The 22822-nt window shown below is 47.1% G+C and overlaps 1 protein-coding gene across 4 annotated transcripts in view; it reads left to right on the top strand.

The window, feature by feature from the left end:
* STIM1 (stromal interaction molecule 1) overlaps positions 1–22822 on the top strand; it is a 193085-nt gene that overhangs the window by 151258 nt on the left and 19005 nt on the right. For all 4 annotated transcript variants that reach the window (XM_080817817.1, XM_080817815.1, XM_080817816.1 and 1 more), the window contains exons 4-7: positions 2049–2160; positions 5600–5715; positions 18133–18310; positions 22402–22579. In XM_080817817.1, coding sequence (XP_080673943.1) covers positions 2049–2160; positions 5600–5715; positions 18133–18310; positions 22402–22579 — 584 coding nt within the window. The remainder of the gene's footprint in view (positions 1–2048; positions 2161–5599; positions 5716–18132; positions 18311–22401; positions 22580–22822) is intronic.

The raw sequence follows: 22822 nt of genomic DNA, 5'->3' as shown, positions 1-22822 counted from the left end.
AGCAGGCTTCCAAGTAGTGAGCCCCATGTGGGGCTCCATCCCAGGTTCATGAGCTGAAGGCAGACACTTAACAACTGAGCCACCCAGGCGCCCCATGTCCCACTTTTCTAACCCTGCTCTTTCATCCCTCCTTTCCCAAGCCCTAGGATTTGAATGTAGCTCTTGGACATTAATTTCTGTCTTCTTTTCAATGTTTTCTAGTCTGGGAATTCGAAATTTAACCAAGCAATGACTAAACACCCTTAGCCTAAGCCTCTGGGATCTTGTCTTCTGGGATGCAGTCTGGGGGCACTAGAGCTCCCCAAGCCCCTTCCCCTTCTCATCTCCTGTGCCTCTGCAGATAGCTTACCCCCAAAGTCTCTTGGCTTCAGAACTTCTAGAAGCTTCTTGAGGATATTGAGAGATTGGAGCATTTTTTCCTTCAACCTTGTTTCCTGCAGGGTGTCTGAGTGTCTAGTCTGCACCATGGGCTGGGCCGCGCTATAGGGGAGGTAGGAGAATGAAGGGGCAGGTCCAGCCTTCCAGCTTCTCCAGCTTCCCTCAGAGTGACGCAAACAGCCCAACACCCGAGCTGTTGCTGCTGTGTATTTAAGGAGATTCTTGTTTCTTTTTGGGGGCCCACAGTCAGAACCTGTCTGGAACTCCTCATGTGGGAGTCATTATTCTTTGAGTAAATTCTTATTGATGCTACTATGTATGTATATGTATGTATACTATTTTACTTTATTTTATTTTATGATTTATTTCTTTATTTTAGAGGCTGAGAAAGAGACTGTTGGGGAGAGGGGTAGCAGGAGACGGGAAGAGGAAAGAAGAAGAGAGAGAGTCTTCAAGCAGACTCCCTTCTGAGCACAGAGCCTGACCCGGGGCTTGATCCCACGATCCTGAGATCATGACCTGAGTCAGCATCAAGAGTCAGACACTTAACCGGCTGAGCCACCCAGGTCCCCCAGAGTAGCCCTGCTTTAGAGATAGTGGGGTGGGGTGGGCAACAGTGAATGGGACATAGTCCATGTCTTCACTGTTGTCTCACGTTTAGAGGGAAACTGGACAGCATTCTGATGAAAGGCAGTTTTTGGGAAAGACATGGACGGACCTTAAGAGAAGTGGGTGAGAATCTCACTATTTCATTCTGCTTCAGAACTTTTTTGGCTTCTTGCTGCTCACAGCAGTCATTTTCAAACTTGAGGATTGTACAGATCCCTTTTAAGGGAAATAATTTATCTTGGACCTACGATGCTGACTTAAATTGTTTTTGTTATAATAATTATTATTTAAAAGTGTATAAACAAAATGAGGTTTAAGTCACTATATAAAATTTGTATACAAATATAAACAAAACCAGATTGATACATTAAGTAAAAGCAAACTTCAAATACAATAAAATGATGTTTTTGCTGAAACTCAGTTGCTCCCAGGCTTTTTAGGTTCAGCATGCCCATGTTAGTGGGTGTCATCTGATATACATATCCTGGATATCATCCATCCAGCCATCTGTTTATCTGTCAAGTAGAGAGAGAGGGCACGAGAGCACAAGAGTACACAATGGCTGAGAGCAACGGTCTGGAGCCACATTGCTTGAGTCCAGACCTTTGCTTTACCAGTTCCTAGCTGCGCAGCTTTGGGAAAGTTATATATAATGTCTCTGTACTCAGTTTTTTCATCTGTGAAATAGGGATAAAACAGGACCTATCTTTCACATGGTAGTTGTGAAGATTAATGAGTTAATGTATAGGAGGCTCCTAGAGCAGTACCTGTCATGTAGTAGGTGCCAGGTAAAGAATGGCATTTAGTAGTAGTAGTATCATGATCGTATTCTAGTTCAGGATGACTTCATCCCAAATGGTGGTATAGTGGAAGAGCGAGTCCATCCCCTACAGGTCAAACAGAAAGTACAGTATGTACTCCATAATACTTAGGATTCTGTGGGAGGGGGAGATTATAAGCACATAAGTGTGCGGTCAGTGAGAAGGCCGATGTGACTCTGACGGTAAGTTCCGGTAGTGCTTGCATTCTGGAGTCATGGCTTGGCTTGTCTCTTCCCACAGTGTACAACTGGACCGTCGACGAGGTGGTGCAGTGGCTGATCACATATGTGGAGCTGCCTCAATATGAGGAGACCTTCCGGAAGCTGCAGCTTAGTGGCCATGCCATGCCGAGGTCAGGAGGACCCTTGGGGGTGTAGGGAATGCGGGGGTGGGGGGTCGCCTACTTTCAGGTTGCTCTGGCCAGTTAAGCGAGGTTCCACCCTTTCCTGGGCAGAATCTGTAGACCTCTCCTCTTCTCACGTCTGTTGTGCACTTACCATAAAGCATGACGGTCACTTGGCATCCATTTTCTCATTTAGTATTTCTGCCACGCCTGGGCATAGTACTAAGAGCTGTCGTTTATTGGATGCTTAGTACATGGCAGGCACTGCTGTTCAACATGTTGTATACAGTATCTCATTTAATTCTCACATCAATCCTGTAAGGTAGGTGTTATTGCATATAGATGGTGAACCTGGCTAAGTAACGTTTCCAAGGTCACGTGGCTAGTTAGAGGCAAAACTGATTTGAAACTAGATCTGGGTTGACTTCAAAGCCTGTGGATGTTTCTTTCCTCTTTTGCTGTGCCCCCAGCAGGAGCCTTGGGGGCTCTGTTAGCCTCCTCTGAATTATCCATATTCCGTGTATCTGCTCTAAAGAGGCAGTGCAAGGCCGGCATGACTCCCTCGGCCCCAGCCTCCTTTCCGGAAAGACTCTTGCAAGGGCTGTGGTGCCCTAACTCTGCCTCCTTCACAGGCACAGTGTGCCGGGGCCTGCGGCGGGAGAGGGGAAGGGATGGAGCACTGCGTGGGCTTCTTGTGATGTCAAACTAGTGCCATGTGTCATTCAGTTATTAATCCATTTACTTATTCATTCGACACATATTTACTGGGTACCTGCTCTGTGACAAGCACTTGTGCTGGGTGCTGGGAATAATAATGACAACAGCCTGCCCCTGCCCTCAAAGGGCTCACTGTCTGGTTAGTGCTGATTACGTATAATCTGTCATCTTGTTGCGTAGGTGGACCTGGTTATGAGCTTCCACAAAGGGGAAAGGGGAAGGTGAAGCTGTTGGAATGCCCACACATGGCAGCCTCTACCCCCAGAGCTACCGGGCACTGCTGTCCAGGCCCAGATGAGCTACCTGTTCCCTCCTCTGTTACCTACAGCCTTCTCTTCACAGCTTCCTCTACTCTGGAGAGAGTAGTAATCCTAATGTTGGTACATCCCCTTATAGAATACTTGCCTACCTATTATTTCAATTGACCCTCACAATTCTGGGAGGAAGGAATTAACTACCCCAGCTTTTGGGTGAGCAAACTGAATTTCAGATTTTTTTTTAAAATTATATTTATTTATTTGACAGACAGAGATCACAGGTAGGCAGAGAGGCAGCAGAGAGAGAGAGAAAGGGAAGCAGGCTCCCTGCTGAGCAGAGAGCCTGATGCGGGGCTCGATCCCAAGACCCTGGGATCATGACCTGAGCCGAAGGCAGAGGCTTTAAGCCACTGAGCCACCTAGGTGCCCCAAGAATTTCAGATATTTTATGATTTAATCCAAATTGGTAAGTGGCGGAGCAGGGATTTGAACCCAGGTCTCCCTGGTTATAAGTGCCCTGCTTTTTTCCACTGCATCTCCCTCTTTCCCCATGTAGTTGAAGATAGGCTTCCTGGAAATATTCAGTGCAGTTCTCTTTAACAAAACGTTACCAATCATCTACCCCGGGCAGGGTTCTCTCCTGGGCCCTGAGGACAAAGAAATGCATTAGACCCCATTAAATAGATGACTGACCATGAAGCTCCAGGATTTAGGTTTCTTTCTCATTACACATGGAAACAGCAGCATTGCCTTGTGGATTCCTGGCTCATTCCATCTTGAGGAATAGCTATGGCTTAGATTAAAACTCTAAGGATAAACATTATCCTTAAAACATAAGAAGTCAGTTCTCAGGTCATGGGGTCATGCAGCCCTCTTGTAGCCAGACCCAGCCAAGCCAGGCAGAGGGGTAGAGGAAGCCAAGCTGTGGCACCTTAGTGAGAGTAGGAAGCATGGAACCTCAGTGGGTGGTGTGCTTGGTGTGTGGGAAGGAGGCAGCATGGTATAATGGGAAGAAGAGTCTGCAAGATTTGAGTTCATTTCCTGCCTTTGCCATTTACTTGCTGTGTGACTTTGGGCAGGTAACTCTAAGTCCCAGTTTTCTTACCTGTGAAGTGGAGCTAATGACAGAACTGTGTTCCCAAAGTCAGAGGACTAAGGTGTTGTATGCGAAGTGTCAGAACGGTACAAGATACACAGCAGTTGCTTGGTAAATGTTAGCTCCTTTCTCATTTCTCTCATTGTTCAGAAATAGATACTATTCCAATTCTTAGGTTTCTTTGACAAATAGACTGTGGAAAAGATGACACTTATTTTGATGAATTAGATGAAGGCCAGTACACCTGGTAGAAGTGTTCTCTCTAAAGAGGAACCCTGAGAACTCTCAGGGTTGTAGGAAGCATCTGATTTTCCATAAGTTTATACAGGAGGAGAATGGGGTCCCAGAGGGGAGACCAAGTTGCTCAGGATCAGACAAGTGAGTTGCTGACTCAGCTGGGACCAGAAGCTTGATCTCCTGACCCCTTTACCCGCCGCCCCCCACCCCCCACCCCATCGCAGTGTCTCTCTTATAGGCGGGCTGGCTTGATTGCTTCCCAGGGCTAGAGAAGGAAGTAGCTGCTCCTGCATGCCCAGGGAGGAGTGTAAATCACACACCACGATGTCAGAGGGCTCTTTTCTACCAGGGGAGACAAAACTATGCATCAGAAAACTATGCATCAAAAGAGCACTGCCTTCATGGAGTCGGATAGTGGTAAATGCTCATGTGTGGGGCCCAGACCAGTGCACTGATAACCTTTCATATCTTATACCCATCTCCTCCTATACACACTGTGTTCCAGCAGAAGAGAAACAAAGTCCAGTTTTTTCTGGGTCATTGTCTTGTTTACAGACCCTCTCTTATTAGAGTTATCATGAATAGTATGTTGAAGGTCATAAAAAATTACAGTAATCAGACTGGGAGTAAATTGCAGTGACTCAAATACAGGATAACAAGACTAATGCAGTTTGTCATCAGCAGGTTTATACTTAATGGCAGTGGGTTAGGATCAGAGGCCCTCAGAATCACTGGGTCATGTGGCCTGGTGTTTGGAGCTGGGTTGGACAGGAGAATGCATTTACAAATGGTGGGAGTATGGGGACAGGTGTATAGTGGATAATCCCTGGCAGGGGAAACACGACGGAAAATTTGCAGTTGGGTGTGGGAATGGTCACAGATGGATAATTCTCAGAGAGTAGTATTCTCAGGAGATGGTGGACATGGGCAGAAAGGGGAACATTTTCTGTAAATGTTATGTGTCCTTCCTTACTCCCTGTTGAAAACCACTGGTATAGACTTTGTGTTCTGGAGTGCAGAGGGGAGCTATCACCAAGAGCTAGAGGTCATGGAAGTGTTCCTGGAGGAGGTGGGTAATTCTACCAGTAATCCTCCTGGTTTTAGCGGCAGGAAACTGAGTTCCTCCTCTTTGTTTCAACAGGCTCGCTGTGACCAACACCACCATGACAGGGACTGTGCTGAAAATGACAGACCGGAGCCATCGGCAGAAGCTGCAGCTGAAGGCCCTGGACACAGTGCTGTTTGGGCCTCCTCTCTGTGAGTGCTGTGGAGAGAAGGGCTGCTGATGTACGGTGGGACCCGAGGCTGTGGGGGTGGCAGGCTGAGGTCCTGGGTCTCCTGGGCATACCTGCAAGGCAGCACCTCTGCTCTTTCCACTAAGAAATGAAAACATGAGGTATTGCATAGTGTTATATTTTAATCCAGCCAGATGCAGGGTCCATTCATTAGATACATTAAGAAAATACTCACTTTATGCCAGTTCTGTGCTGGACCCTAGAGGGAGATCTGGATGAATCCTATTCTGCTCTAAAGGGATAAAATGAATGTTCCGGAGAGGTACACAAAGCTTCTGAGGTCCAGAGGAGGGATAGAGAAGGCATCCTGTAGAAGAGGTGGCATGTGACCTCTGCCTGTAAGGGTGGGTAGGGCTTTATTCCATGCAGGTGGCAGGAGAGAACATTCTAGGTGGAAGAAACAACCAGAGCAAGAATACAAAAGCTGAAATATGAAAGGTATGCTCAGAGATAATAAGTAACCCACAAGGTCTGAGCGCCATTTAGCTGTTCCTTGCTTTCACTGTGGACATGCAGAGCATATGAACTGATTGCTGATCATCTTATGTCCTTGAACAGCCACAGAGGTCTCAGTGGACTTCCACGGAGTCACAGAGACACACTCAGGCTGAAGGAAGGAGTAGTCTCTTCAGCCAGGGATTACTTGAGAGAATTAGGTTGTTTAATTCCTGAAGATCTGCAAGGTGGGAATGGCCAACCCTGCCGTCCTTTTCCTTATTCTAAGTGAACTCTTGGGGAACAAAAGTGGTAAGATTTCTTAGAAAATTAATCTTTATCAAGCAGGCTTCTAGGGCCCACTTCCTGCCCTTTGGGGCTGTTGGCATTGGTTGAGGATGCCAGCAGCAGAATGCTGTAGAACCAAGAATCAGTCCAGAGAAGCAGCTAGCGGGCAGGGCCAGAGACTGTAGAACATTTTCCCATCCATGCATTTGGCTTGACAGGCACCCAAGCTGATGTCTCATTAGAGGTGGGTGGGTCTGTACTTTTTTTTTTTTTTTAATAAACATATAATGTATTTTTATCCCCAGGGGTACAGGTCTGTGAATCACTAGGTTTACACATTTCACAGCACTTATCATAGCACATACCCTCCCCAATGTCCATATCCCCACCACCCTCTCCCGTCCCCCTTCCCCCCAGCAACCCTCAGTCTGTTTTTTGAGATGGAGTCTTTTATGGTTTGTCTCCCTCCCAATCCCATCTTCTTTCATTTTTTCTTTTCCTACCCCCCCCACATTGCATCTCCACTTCCTCATATCAAAGAGATCATATGATAGTTGTCTTTCTCCAATTGACTTATTTCACTAAGCATAATACCCTCTAGTTCCATCCACGTCGTCGCAAATGGCAAGATTTCATTTCTTTTGATGGCTGCATAGTATTCCATTGTGTATATATACCACGTCTTCTTTATCCATTCATCTGTTGATGGACATCTAGGTTCTTTCCACAGTTTGGCTATTGTGGACATTGCTGCTATAAACAGTCGGGTGCACGTGCCCCTTCGGAGCAGCACGTTTGTATCTTTAGGATATATACCCAGTAGTGCAATCGCTGGGTCATAGGGTAGCTCTATTTTCAGTTTTTTGAGGAACCTCCACACTGTTTTCCAGAGTGGTTGCACCAGCTTGCATTCCCACCAACAGTGTAGGAGGGTTCCCCTCTCTCCGCATCCTCGCCAGCATCTGTCATTTCTTGACCTGTTAATTTTAGCCATTCTGACTGGTGTGAGGTGGTATCTCATTGTGGTTTTGATTTGTATTTCCCTGATGCCAAGTGATGTGGAGCACTTTTTCATGTGTCTGTTGGCCATCTGAATGTCTTCTTTGCAGAAATGTCTGTTCATGTCCTCTGCCCATTTCTTTTCTTTTTTTTTTTTTAAAGATTTTATTTATTTATTTGACATACAAAGATCACAAGTAGACAGAGAGGCAGGCAGAGAGAGAGGGGGAAGCAGGCTCCCTGCTGAGCAGAGAGCCCGATGCGGGGCTCGATCCCAGGACCCTGAGATCACGACCTGAGCCGAAGGCAGAGGCTTAACCCACTGAGCCACCCAGGCGCCCCTCCTCTGCCCATTTCTTGATTGGATTATTTGTTCTTTGGGTGTTGAGTTTGATAAGCTCTTTATAGATTTTGGATACTAGCCCTTTATCTGATATGTCGTTTGCAAATATCTTCTCCCATTCTGTCAGTTGTCTTTTGGTTTTGTTAACTGTACTTTTTTGGTTTTTTAAAATTTTTATAAGCTTTATTTTTAATTGTAGTTCTAGGTTTGCATCAAAATTGAGTGAAGATACACAGATTTCCTATATGCCCCTGCCCCCATACCTGCATAGCCCCCTCCATGGTTAACAGCACCCCCCCACCCCGAGTGGTACATTTGTAACAAATGGTGAACCTACATGGACATATCACCAGCACTCAAGAGTCCACACTTTATATTTGACTTGACGCTTGGTGTTGCACAGTCTATGGGTTTGGACAAGTGTAAAATGACATGACCTACCATCATTACAGTATCGTATAGGCTAGTTTCACTGCCCTAAAGATCCTCTGTGCTCCACCTATGTATCCTTCCCTCACCCTCAGTCCCTGACAACCACTGGTCTTTTTTTTTTTTTTTTTAACTTTTCTGTAGTTTTGCCTTTTCCAGAAGGTCTGTGTCTTTTGAAAATGTGAAACAAAGCAACATGAGAAAAGACTGGTTTCCTTTTTCTCTTTCTCTTCCTCTTCCTCTTCTCTTGCTTGCTTGTTTTTCTTTCTTTCTTTCTGGTCTTAGGGCACATTTTTGCTTACCATTCATTTATAAGTTTTGAATAAATGACACAATGGATGGCTCTAGCATTTATGTGAGGCCCACTACTGAGCAAAGGCCTCTCATTTACTAACATTTATTGAACAACTACTGTGTACCAGTATAAATGACAGGGTCCCTGCTTTCAAGAAGCTCCATCTAGGGACACCTGGGTGGCTCATCAGTTAAGCATCTGCCTTCAGGTCATGATCAAGTCCTGCACCAGCTCCTTGCTCAGCAGGGAGCCTCCTTCTCCCTCTGCCTGCCACTTCCCCTGCTTAAGCTCCCTCGCTCTCTTGCGTGTGCTCTCTCTCTTTGACAAATAAATCTTAAAAAAAAAGTTCCATCTAAATGGAGATAAGCATATCAACAATACAGTAAGTGATCAACAAATACAGTGTTATAGCTATCATGGAAACCTTTCCAGAGTTCAGCTGGGAGCACAAAATGGGGACAAGTTTTTAATTTGAGTCCAAGAAGCTTTATGGAGAAGATCATTCTTGAGCTGAGTCTTGAAAAATGGAAGGGAGCTTTACTAGGCTTTCCCATGAACAGCTTACACCCCTCTCTTTGTATACACCAGCAAGACCCTTACAGCAGAAGAATCAAACCCAGTAATAAAAGCTAGGCTACTTTTGCAGAGGCTGTCCTCTGTTCCCCGCCAGGAGGGGGAGGCCTTTCGCAGCCTGAAAGCCTTCTTTAGTCTTCTGAGATATATTATCAGACTGTTATTGTTCTGTATCAAAATAGGATTTACCATATCTGAAAGGGTGCATTAGAAACTGCAGGTCAAAGTAGGAAAGGATTCTACCTGGGAACATCAGCTGGGGCTGGAAAGCATGGGAACCAGAGTCCTAGGTGCAGATAATGGGTCCAGGGAGCCAGAGGTAGCAAGAGGGGCTAGTGTAGCAGGTTAGGCTGATACCAGCATGGGAGGGGTATTTTCTCCTAGGCTACCTTCATATAGCCTATAGCTTACATGTGACCTAACCTACCGGAGTCAGAGGGCAGCAACAAACAGTGTTTTCTGAGAGGTAAGAAGACACTTCATACACACTAGGATAGGTACCTTAAAAACAAAAACAGAGAAAAAGTGGAAAATAACTAGTATTGGCAAGGGTGTGGAGAAATTAGAATCTTCGTACGTTTCTAATGATAATGTAAAATGATTCAGCTACCATGGAAAACAGTGTGGTTGTTCCTCAGAAAGTTAAACATAGAGTTACCGTATAGCCCAGGAATGAACCCAAGGAATTGAAAACAAGCTCTCAAACAAGTCCGGGTACACATATCCGGAGCAGCACTGTTCACAGTAGTCGGAAGATGGAAACAATCCAAGTGTCCATCAGTGGACACGTGGCTAAGCAAGCGGTAGTATATCAGTACAATGGACTGTTATCCCGCCACAAGAAGGAATGACGTGCTAATACATGCCACAACATAGGTGAACCTGGAAAGCACGCTAAGTAAAAGAAGATAGACGTAAAAGATTACCTATTGTATGATTCCATTTATGTGAAATATCCAGAATAGATACATCCGTAGAGACAGAAGACAGATGGGTGGCTGGCAGAGGCTGGAGGAAGTGAGAAATGGGGAGGGACTGCTAGTGGGTATAAGGTTTCTTTTGGGGTAATGATAATGTTCTAAAATTAATTGTGCTGGTGGTTGCACAACCTTGTAAATATGATAAAACCACTGAATTGTACATTTTTTTATTTTTATTTTTCAAAGATTTATTTATTTGAGGGAGAGAGAGAGAGAGCATGAGCAGAGAGAGGGGCAGAGGGAGAGAGAGATGCAGACTCCCCGCTGAGCAGGGAACCTGATGCAGGGGCTGAATCCTAGGACCCCAGGGTAATGACCTGAACAGTAGGTAAATGCTCAACCAACTGAGCCACCCAGGTGCCCCTGAATTGTACATTTAAAAAGAGTGAATTTTAGGGTATATGAATTATATCTCAATGGTAATAAAACATGTAGAGCTTGATTTTTTTGTAACTCTTAGACTTCCATTTAGAGAACTTCTTACAAAATTTAGGAAGGTAAAGTACCTTGCTCTTTTCCAAAGTTTCACTTACTGTATGACCTTGTATAGGTTGGTTTTCTCAGGATGTGTTTTCTGGTTTGTTTTATGGAACAATCGAACTAAAGGATCTTTGATTGCTTTCAGGTGAACATTCCATGGTTTTTGAAGGGAAACCCTTTGATTGATAAGTGTCCTGGTAAAAGGATAAAAGACAGGAAGTCTGTTCCTTCCTCTGCTGTCTGTATCCTGTACTTTTAGGAATTGGTCCTTGGCCCTTGCCTTATCAAGTGACCTTCGGCAATTCAGTTCTCCTACTTAGATTTAGGTTTCCTTATTTGTAAGATGGGCTTGGTCATTAAATAGGCTCTTACTGGGTCCCTCCTTCAAGGACTCTGATAGAGCTGGGTGTTTTCCTGGGAGCTAAGATTTTGGAATCTAGCAGCTGTCCGGATGGCAAATACTGTTTGAATACTTTCCTACTGATGGCTCGTTAAAGAAAATTTTTGAAAATTGCCAGATGGAATCTGAGGAAAATACTAGGAAGCTCTTTGTCAGGAGACTTCTGCAAGGATGGAGCTATGCATGACGGGTACCTGCAGAGAATCCCTTGATCTGTGTCCTGTTTCCCTCCAGCTCTGTTTCCCATCTAAGCATGGGCTAAAATGCCGAATCCAGCCCCACAACCCCACGCAGGCCTTAGTGTGATGGCTGGTACTGCTGAGCTGCTTCTGCCCCAAGGGTGAGTTCTTAAGGCTGTGGTCCTTCGGACTCACCAGAAAGCAGGTAGTAGATAAACACCCCAGAGAACTTGGGCCAGGTACAGCTACCTTGCCCAGCCTTAATGAAAATCCTGCCCTCAGTCGAAGCTTGAGAAATCTCAGATCAGAGGTTTGTTGTGCAGTAGCCGCAAAGGTCTGCTGAGTGATCAGGGTCCCTCTGTCCCCAGCAGCCTCTGAGCTTGGGAAGGGGGAAGAAGGGTCAGACTGGCTCATCACAGAGCACCTCAGGGCGCATTTTCCGACAGTAGAAGCCATCTCCGTCCTCCCCTCATGGCCACAGAGCACATGTGGCCTTTTCAGTCTCTGCCAGCAGAGCTGGCTCTAAGCTTGCATGATCTCTCCGGGGCTCTCCTAACAGTGCCGTCCATGGTCAGGGGTTAGGTGTGCTCTGACGCACGAAGTCCCAAGGCAGCTTGCCGTGGAGGCCTTGGCTGATGCCTCACTCTGGCCCCCGATCATTCACTGAGGGGGCCTTTCCTCCTCAGAAGGGAATGTCTCAGAGAAATGGAGGCTTAGGAGATGAGTTGAGTTTTTAGAGGTCATTAAGCTCTTAAATGGCTGAGCCATGGCTCAGACCCTGTCTCTGGCTTCTATTTCAGTGTTTTTTGGTACTTTGTTGTCTTGTCCTCCACTTCTGGTGGAAGAAGCAAGATAGAATATAAGAATTCCATTTGAAATCAAGCCAGCGGCTCTATCATTCAGTGGCTTTGTGACCTTGGGTACATTTGTTAAGTTCCCCGTGTCCTAATTTCCCCTAAATAAATGGTAGCTACGATTTTTAGTATATGCCTACTGTGGTTAATCCTGGGCCAACGGTTAGTGTAGCCTTTGAGCTTTTAGCAGGTGTATGGAGAAGGGTGTGGAGAGAGGCCTGCAGAGTAGTTGTTGGGGCAGGGGGGAGGCTGTGGAGAGGAAGGCGAGCCTACACCTTGTCTTCCTTTCTCAGCAGCTCGGATAATGAGGAGAAGTCCCCTGGAAGTGGGAGTGGTTCCTCTCCAGCAAAACTTTTTCTGCACTGTCAGCTCTATCCTTATAGTCTTTTTCTTTTTTTTTTTCTTTTCAACTCATTTTTCACTTTTTCCAGGATGCCTTTCCAGCCTCTTCCCAGGCATGTTCAACCCTTCCCTCTTACTTTCCTCTGGGATTCTATAACCCTTTATATCTGCTTTGTTTTTTCTTTCTTTTAAATAGCAGTCTATTTTCCTGTTACCCTTTAAATAGGGAGCTCTTTGAGAGTGGAAACAGCTTTGTTCATCTGTCGTCATAACTCTGCATATGGCCCAGCAATGAGCAGGTGTTAGGAAATGTATGCTAGAAGTTGTACAAGGAGGCTGGGCCTCCTCAGAGCTATAGGACAGGGGAGATGGGAGAAGAGTCTGGCCTGGCTTGGTGGCGGGGAGACTACTGTGGAGTGTCTTCTATGGACTGGTGAGCCTGCTAAAGCCCTGTTTGGGCTGTAACCAGAAAGCAGGAGGAATACTGCAGGTTAACCCCACACTTCAGCACAGACTGCTGTGTGAATGACCAGAGAAATTCCTAGCATACTTTTTGGCAGTAAGGGATGATTTAGGTGTATCTGCCAGGGGCAGGGGTATTGTGGGCATCAGAGAAGGTTGTGAGAATAGATTGGGAGAGGGGATTCTTCTAGAAAGTGATAATGATTGGAGGCTCACTTTCTCAGTGTGAACTGTACCCTGAAAATTCTCACCATTACTCCTGCGTCTGTTAACATGGTAGCATCTCTTTATCCATCTGTCTGTTGAAGGGCATCTTGGCTCTTTCCACAGTTTGGCTATTGTGAACATTGCTGCTGTGAACATTGGGGTACAGATGGCCCTTCTTTTCACTACATCTGCATCTTTGGGGTAAATACCCAGTAGTGCAGTTGCAGGGTCATAGGGTAGCTCTATTTTTAATTTCTTAAGGAATCTCCACACTGTTTTCCAAAGTGTCTGCACCAACGTGCATTCCCACCAGCAGTGTAAGAGGGTTCCCCTTTCTCCACAACCTCTCCAACACTTGTTGTTTCTTGTCCTGATAAGTTTATGCTGAGCGAAATAAGTGAAGCAGAGAAAGTCATTTATCATATGGTTTCACTTACTTGTGGAGCATAAGAAATAACATGGAGGACATTAAAAGAAGGAAAGGAAAAGTGAGTTGGGGGAGATTGGAGGGGGAGACAAAGCATGAGAAACAAACTGAGGGTTTTGAAGGGGAGGTGGGTGAGGGGATGGGTGAGCCTGGTGGGTATTAAGGAGGGCACGTATCATATGGAGCACTGGGTGTGGTGCATAAACAATGAATCTTGGAACACTGGAAAGAAAATAAAATAAAAAATAAAGAAATAGGGAATCATGGATATTTAGAGGCAACTAGCAATCTCTGCCCTGTATCCAAATAGGATTTCCACTTCTAGAAAATAGTTACACAGATATCAAAGACTTAATGCTTAAAGATATTTAGCATAGCACTTTTTGAAACAATCAAACAAGAAAAAATTCTGAAATCTTTAAAGATTTGGATAAAAGAATTACGGCATACCGGTACAACGTGATGATGTTCCATGTGCAGACATGGTTGGAATATATAGCTAAGTGAAGAGCAACTTGGGAAACAGAGTAGAGCATAATCAAATTTTTTAATAGATATATGTGAATAAAAAAAACCACAGTAGCATCTCATTTGTTTATACTCTCCTCCTTGCCTCAGGCCTGATTATATTAACAGTTGACCTCATTTTGCTACAGTCTGTTTGCAGCACTCAGGCTGGAATTCTGCCACCCTCTGGCTCCGGGATCCTCACCAGCATCCCTGGCTTTAGCTCCATTCACCTAGCCAGCCACCGCTGCTCTCTGAATGCTCCGCGGTCCATCTCCCTGGGCCGTGCTCACTGGTTCTGGGTGGGTTCTGAGCGCAGAGCTTGTGGCGGGGCTGGAACTCGCTTGTGCTCTCTGCATGCACTTTGTACTCTGACCCCTTCCCTGCTGAAACCTGCCTGCCTTCTTCCCTTTTTCTTTCCTTTCCACCTTTGCTGAGTACCTGCTCTGGTCAGGCTCTGTGTTAAGTACGGGGCCATAGGGAGAAATAAGTCTTGTGCCCTGGCCCTGAGAAACTCACAGGCTATCAGAAGGCAACCAGCTTGAAGGTTGAAAAACACACAAGGGAGTCTCTGAGATAGCAGTAAATAACCCATGTTTACTGTCTGAAGAGTGGGTTGGTTAGGGAATCCTGGTCGGAGGAGAAGGAATGGAAATATTGCTGTAGACTATTGTGGGCTGGGCAGTGAGGAATGGAAATGGAATTATGATGGGGAGAAGTACATCATTAGTAAGGCATGGACTAGATTCTTAATTTCCCCTCTTTTTCGATATACTGGTTTGTAGATTCTGTATTAGGGCTCTCCAGAGAAACACAAGCTGGATGGATGGATGGATGAATGGTTTGGATGGATGCATAGAGAGATAGACAGATAGATATGAGGAGGTTTATTATAGGAATTGGCTCATGTGATGATGGAGGCCAAGAAGTTTCATGATCTGCCATCTGCACCCAAAGAACCAGGAAAGCCATTGGCACTATTCAGTCCAAGTTCAAAGGCCCGAGAACCAGGAGGGCTGATGATCTATGTCCCAGTCTGAGTCCAAAGACGCGACAAGCAGGAGTGCTGATGTAAGAAGGCAGAAGAAGATGGATGTCTCAACTCAAGCTGAGAGAGCAAATTCATCCTTCCTCAGCCTTCTGGTTCTACTCAGGCTCTCAGTGGCCTGAGGATGATTGAATGACATGCACTCCCATTAGTGAAACAGTCTTCTTTATTCAGTCTACTGATTGAAATACTAATCTGTTGTGAAGGCAACCTCACAGACACACCCAGAAAGCTTCCTTGGCATCCCTTAGCCCAGGCAAGTTGACACGTAAAATTAACATCACAGATTCTCTTAGGACTGTGGAGTTCAGTCCAAGGCTCCCCTGAAGGGACCTGATAATTCTCACCTCTTCTTCTTTCAGTTTTAAACTTCTCCTCTCCTTTAAATCCCACATCCACATTCTTAATTACCTGCTGGAAACGTCCATCTGAAGATTTCCAGAACAGCTCAAAGCACTCTCATTCATAACTGCACGCTTGATCTTGTTAGTAATTGTGTGACGATGCATTTGAAAGCTGAGGAAGCAGAGACCCAGCGGGGGCAGAGGCAAGCAGAGAAGCCAGACTCCCTAAGGCTCAGTGCAGGATGCTGCTTTCAATGGCACAAGAATCTGTCTATGTGAGGCCTTCCATTTAACCTTAGAGGCCTGGCCATTTGGCCTTTGGGTATTCACCGTCCTGATGGCAGTGCCATAGTCCATTCCCAGTGTGTCCTTTGGGAGAAAAACTTTACGGCCACACTCAGGCTAGACTAGGGGATCAGCTCCATGGTGAGTGATGTTTGCACGTAACAAAGCAGAAGGCCTCCCTGCTACACAAGTAGGAAAGTTGTAATGAGAGCCGGGATGTAGCAGAAAGATCATGCGGTCAGGCAAGTCTGGATCCAAGCGCCAGCTCTGTCACTTTTCATGGACCCCAGCAAGGCAGGGCTCCTATGAAGTGTCGGTGTTCTGGTCTGTAGAGTGGGAATACAAATACCCTGCTTTCTAGAATTGCTGTGAGAATCCGAGCTGGTGGGTATAAGTGCCTGATACGTTATGTATCTTCTCTATTTCCCTTGCTTTCCTGTGTGGGTTAAGGGGAGAGAGATATCATATTGGAGACTTATCAGTAAAGATTCAGTTCCACAGATATTTCCTGAATCTGTGAGCTGGCCAGCGCTGTGCTGGGCACTGGCGTATGGACAAGTGACGACTGCTAGGGGCCACAGAGTCTGTCAGCCAATTAGGCTCATTTCCTTCCTGCCAAGCTTGGTGGCTCATGGGTTGGGGCAGGCTGGATCTCTGAGCTCTGGCCATGCATTTGACAAGGCAGAGGGGTGTATGGAGTGGATGCTGGTGTATTTAAGAGGAGTTACAATTGGTTGAAGAGATCCAGAGGCTACTGACAGGTGGAACAGTATTACCTTAGAGGAGCGAGGGTGACTGTCAGATCCTGTCCTCGGCCCTGGTCATTCAGTGTTTGTAGTCATGATTTGGGTGAGAATATGAAGTTGGAGAAAATAATAGGCTCCTGTTCCACCGTGATCTGGACAAGGTAGGATGGGGACTGAACAGAAGAGCTGGGCACCCAGTCTGCATGCCCGCCTGTAGCACTTTGAAGTGCTGGAGGTGACAGGGAGTGGGTGTTGGCTTTCGCAGAGTCTTGTTTAAGCAGGAGGACCTCTGACTTTCAGTAAGAATGTAAAGCTGGTGTTGGAGCTGGGAAACCTTGGAAACCTCTGATAGAGGCTGTAGGGGGCCAGTGTGTTCCAGAAAGAAAGGCAGCTCGCTGTGCTGCAGGCGTATCTCGTCTTGGCGTGAAGACTTGCCTGGGGGTAGGGAGGCCCAGCCTGCCTGGAGGCTAGAGGACGGTCGCCAGAGGACCCTCTGTTTTCTCTGGCATAAACATATAAGGGACATGGATGCCACCCCAGTCCTCATAACTCCCCTCCCTTGGATGGAAATAGAATGTGCTAATCTGTCTTTGATCCCACACCCGTCCCCATGTCCTGTTGCTCTGCTGTCAGTCAGGAACTATGAATATAACACTTTTGTCAGACTGGGCCTCAGCGACATGTGTCTTTTCCTGCTGTCTCGAGCCCGCCTTGGTGGCTGCACCTGGGTCCTTTTGGATTCACCTTAGCCCTTGTCCTTACCAGGCCCTGGGACCCTATCAGTCCCACTTCCCCCTCCTCAACCTGAGGGTAACCCACTACCCTGACTCCCACACCTGCAGCTTCTCCGAGCCCACTGCTACTCCATCCCAAGTTGAGAACAGCCCAGGCAGGGGCCACGGCAGCAGCCCTGCTCTCCTTATGGTCTCTTCAGGTCCCCTGTGCCGTGGCGCAGAGCCCAGATCTGGTAGACTAGGAACAATGGCAGGCTCCAGCAGTGGCCCTCTTCTGCTTGGCTCAGTTCTCAGGACATGTCTTTTGTACTTATCTTCTGGTATTGTTCCTTGTTCAGCTTTTCAGTCTTGCTCTGAACCCCAGCCACCAGCGCTTTGCCACATTGCCACCGGGCATTCTCCGGAGGTGGCTCTGTCCCTCTATTCCTGGCACCTGCAGTGTCTTATACATTCCAGCCTCTCGATGTTCCTCCTGTCCTACCTGGTCTGTGGGTCAAACCCCAGGCTAGAAATGCTCTTCCACAGATGGGCCTTGCAGACCCCTACCTGATCAGGGCTCTGTGTCTTATGCCTAGAAGAGGCGAGCTGTCCAGGGGGCCCGGCTTCTGCAGACACTTCAGTCCCACAGCCAGGCCTCAAGCTCTCGTGATCTGGCTTTATACTCTTACCGACTGTCCTGTCCCCCCTACTCTAGCGCTCTAGCATTGCTTACTCGTCAGACAGAAGCCCCTGCATGTGGGCACGTGGGCTCATTGTAGGCTGGGGGCAGCTGAGATGTCCTGAGAAGGCACTTGTTTTTAGGCAAGTATGTTTAGTAAGCTTCCTCTCCTGCCCTCGGGCCTCTCATCTTTTCCAAAGAACTGTACTTCCACACACTATACTGGTGTGAGGCAAGTGTGTGTCCAAGAAGAGAAACTAACTCTCTGCCGTGGGAAGGCCTCGTGCAGGATGGGATGCAGTGGGGTGTGCAAGGCTGAGTGTGCAGGGGGCATCCTGTCTCACCACGGCTTCCTCTTCGGCAGTGACCCGCCATAATCACCTCAAGGACTTCATGCTGGTGGTGTCCATCGTTATTGGTGTGGGCGGCTGCTGGTTCGCCTACATCCAGAACCGTTACTCAAAGGAGCACATGAAGAAGATGATGAAGGATCTGGAGGGGTTACACCGAGCTGAGCAGAGTCTGCATGACCTTCAGGAAAGGTAAGGCCCTTCCCCTTCCCCACAGCCGTGGTGCCGCCCAGGGCTGTGCCTACTTCCCGAACTGCTTTGGGAGGGAAGGGTCCTGCCATTGCTGCTGTGCAGGCGAATACGCCTCCCGAGGCAGGAGCTTATTTCTGCCGGAGACCTTGCGCTTCCCGGTGGATGGCTTGCCCGCTCTGTCCTTCTTCCTGCATCTGAACTGTTATCCTTCCCGTAATTAACTGTTCCTCACTGTTCCCCAAAGCTCACAAATCTGTCTTCCTAATACTTGTAGTTCTTTCTTGTACGGAATCTAAATCTCCTAAGTACTCAGTTGTTATGTGACTCTGGGTAAATCCCCTTCCTCTTCTGGGACTTAGTTCCTCATCAGTACTAAGAAGGGGTTGAATCAGGAGAACACTAATGGCCTTCCAGCTCTGACAGTCAGATTCTGTTTAAACAAAACATGGCTTAAAGACTATTATTGTAGGAGATCCAGCTGTGAACAGAAGGTGTCAGTCAGTCAGTCAGCCTAAGTACTTTCTGATGTCTAGGAACCAGGTCTGTGCTGGGAATTGTGAGGAATTCACTGCTCCTGGGGCAACAAAGCTCACACACATATGAAGGAGCAGTGAGTACACTCTTAGGGCAGTGACTTGTGCCCACTGATGGCATGAGGACTGTAAGAACAGGAAGGGCACAGAGGCAGGAGATGAGTGGATATGGACTCCAGAAGGCAACCTTGAAAGATGGGTGGATTTTGGGCGGGCGGTCCTGGTAGTTAAGGTTGAACATATATAGAGTGAGACCAGATCCCTGGCACCTTAAGACTCACATGGAGAAGTTTTAGTAAGATGCAAGAGACAATAGAGCATTAATACACGTATTTGGTGTTGTGCTTTGTTTTGTTGTTGTTTTTAAAGAAATTTATTTATTCATTTGAGAGAGCGAGAGAGAAGAGCAAGCAGGGGGAGGGGCAGAGGGAGAGGGAGAAACAGGCTCCCCACTGAGCTGGGAGCTCGATGCAGGGCTCCATCCCACCACCCTGAGATCATGACCTGAGCCGGAAGCGGCCACTTAACCGGCTGAGCCACCCAGGCACCCCAGCTTTGTTTTTGAGAAGAGGAGGGACCTACTTCAGGACCGTCTTTTTAGAAAATTATTCTGGCAGCTCAGGGATTCCAGTGGAAGTCTTTCAGGAATCCATGTAAAAGGAAATGACATCTGGCTCTTTTCTGTCACTTTTAAATGATATTCTTTTCTTTGGAGGGCAGGGAAAGAATTTCTTATGAGGTAAGGATTGTTAGCTGCTTAAATCCATTATCTTTTAATCACCACAACTATGTTAGGTAGGTACTTTTACCATCTCTAGTTTAAAGTTGAAGAGATGAGGGCTCAGAGAGGGTGAGTGCTTTGCTTAGGGTCATATAGCAGGAAGTAGTGAGCCAGGAGTTTGGACAGCCACAGGTGCTGTCTCGGTAAAGGTGGCCCTATCAGATTCATTTCCATGGGTTGGGTTTCTAAGGGGCAAGTGGAGTTTTATCTCTGAGCTGATTCCTGGCTACTTTTCTGGGCCCCTTGGTCCCTGGCCCTTTGCCAACTGGGGGCTAAATGCTGCTGTCTGGGCAGTCCCCATTCTTCATTTGTCTGAAAAGCATGTACTGTTTTCATTCCAAAGGCAAAGAATCCAGGCAGGAGACATTCCAAGTTTGGGGATAAAACTAAGCTCCCAGCCCTCCCCACTCCCCAAGGCCTCCAGAGCTTAATGACCACTGAGGCACTTGGAGGAACGAATGCATGCGCACGCCCAGAGACGGGCTTACACACGTGCACACACACGTCTTCCTCCGACAGTGTCCAGAGCCCACACGCCTCCTTGTCCCTCCTTCCTCTACCGGCCCTGTGCTGCCAGCCACCACTGAGCTTTTCTTAAAACAGAGTTCCTGATACTTTGGGGGAATAAATGTAATGCCACATGTGCATTCCAGGTAGGATTTCATGGGGTTTCGAGATAATTCTTTGAGGCAGGGATTTTGATTCCCATTTAGAAATGAAGAAACAGGCCTGGTGCAAGGAACGGACCTGCCGTAGTCCCACAGCTACTGACAGCCGGGGCCTGCAGCCAGGCTGCCTCAATCACTTACTTGTAAGACTGACTGACCGCGGCCTTCAGGATGCTCAGGCTTCTGTGGACTCTTGACTGCGTGTGTATTTGCTCATTTCTGCGCCCACTGGTACCTAAGATCTTCATCTCTACCAGATCTCGTTAGGACTATAAAAGGGAGTCAGGTTTTTTGATTCTACTTTAAAGGAGCTCCTTTCAGCTGGACAAGACTGACAGATCATAGGTTTTCCTGAAGAGGCTGCTCCTCGGTGAAGAACTGAAACCCTAATGGTGTAATGCCAGGCGGTTGGGTTGAAGAATACAGTAAAGGAGGGTATTCAGCAAAGGAAGCAGAGGGGGCAGGAAATGGCGCCTCGGGTTTGATTTTAGCTGTGCCTCTAGCGCCACCTGGTGTGTACCTTGAGGAGACCCAACCTCCCTCGCTCTCCAGGGATGGAGTGGGCAGAAGACTGCAGTTTGTCAGCGGGAAGCTTGCCTCCTGGAACTTTCCCTTTGTCCCTCCCTGCTGGTCCCACGACCCCATTTGTGGCTCCAGCCACTGACAGGTCTGGACTTGGCAGTTGTTAGAGGTTGAGTTCTGTCTTCAGAACTTCTGCTCTGTCTCTGCCTCTTCTGTTTCACCTGCTTGATTAATTCAGTGGTCAGTGTTCTTTTCTGAGGGCTCCTTTTGTTCTGTAGCTTATCCGGCTGTACCTCATGTCTAAGCCATAGATCCCTGTCTTCTTCATCATCCTTTCCTCCCCTGCCCTGGTCTCCTGTCACTTAGTATTTCTTACTAAGGTGGGAAGACCCGACCATGGCCAAGTCCTTGCCTTCTTCCAGAGGGATTAGCAAACTCTTTCCCTTTCTTCTGAGTCTAGCCCAGGCCTCACCTTCCCTGACTCCTCTCAGTCAGAGTTGATCACTCCATCCTTTGGGCTCATCCAACAGCTTGTATGTCTCTCTCTCATAGAACTTGTCACACTGCGTATAGTGACCTCTTTACTTGTCTATATTGGGCTAGGTCCTGAGGTCCCCAGTGGCGGGGGCAATTTTCTCATTCATCTCCGTGGATCTGGGACTCAGTGCAGGGCTTGGCATTCAGTAGATGCTTGGAAGTGCTTGCCGAAGGAATGGATGAATGAATGGGTGGATTAACGTAGATATGTAGAGGAAGGAAGGGAGGAAGGAAGGAGGCTGGGTGGTTTTGTCAGTGAACAGAGGGAATATGCAGGTAGGTATAAAGGTATATTTTCATTATAACTCAATCCTTGAGATTTTACCACCATGGAAGATATTCAGAAAGGAAACTCAGGCCTGGGGGCAGCAGGGGATCTCCCAAGCCCTGCCCAGCCCCTTTTGCACGAATTTCATTTTTCTCTGCCTCTGGCAGCAGGTACTTAGGACTCCAAGAGTTGCTGCTCAATTCCTTTCTTGTCTTCCCTAAATATCCCCACTGCCACCACCCCAGTCATATCTTAGCCATTGTGCCTTCTCTGGATCTTTGGCCTAGCTTGCAGGGTATTCTACATTTGCTGAACCTTCCAGACAGCCCCAGGATAAGGGGAAAAACTATGGGATTTGGAGTCATACAGATTGGAATTCTAGTCTCAGTTCTACCTGCAATTACTTTCCATTTCTAAGTCTTAAATCCGGACCTGTCCTAAGCTGCTAATGGTACAATATTTAATTATCTGAAGGGAGGACACATGGAAATACCCTGTAAACTAGTAGTTGTTGGGATCTTAGTATGTGAGGCACCTCAGAGGAGGGATTCACATACCCAGGAACCTAGCTTGATTACTGGCAGCAAAATGATGGCCAACATAAGAGACATGGTTGCCACTATGTTTCCTTTTGGCCCTGAGCTAACTCACAGCCAGTCAACAAAATAAGGAGAATATATTCTCAGTGCCAGAGCCCTCATTTTCCTCTTTGATGCCACGACTTGTGGCATATTGGCTGGCACCCTTGCCTGGCCTTCTCCAGCTCCCCGCATCGCCCCCAGGCTGCACAAGGCCCAAGAGGAGCACCGCACAGTGGAGGTGGAGAAGGTCCATCTGGAGAAGAAGCTGCGTGATGAGATCAACCTTGCCAAGCAGGAAGCCCAGCGGCTGAAGGAGCTGCGGGAGGGTACCGAGAATGAGCGGAGCCGCCAAAAATATGCTGAGGAGGAGCTGGAGCAGGTAGGAGATTGTACAAATTCCTGGGCGTTTTGGAGGGTGAAGGGGGGAAGTGTGCAGGGGCCAGAAGCCTGGCTGGAATGTTTCATGAGGGAGGACTTTGCAATCTGGCTTAAACAATACTTTCAAGAGTTGCTAGAGTCTTACCAATAAGAGTAGTGGAAAAGCTGCAAAAGAAATAGTCAAAGAATAGGGGATAACAGGTGTATTTTATTTTATTTATTTATTTGACACAGAGAGAGTGGG

Source organism: Martes martes (assembly GCF_963455335.1).
Source record: "Martes martes genome assembly, chromosome: 10".
Classification (NCBI taxonomy): domain Eukaryota; kingdom Metazoa; phylum Chordata; class Mammalia; order Carnivora; family Mustelidae; genus Martes; species Martes martes.
This window is presented reverse-complemented; position numbering and strand designations above follow the sequence as displayed.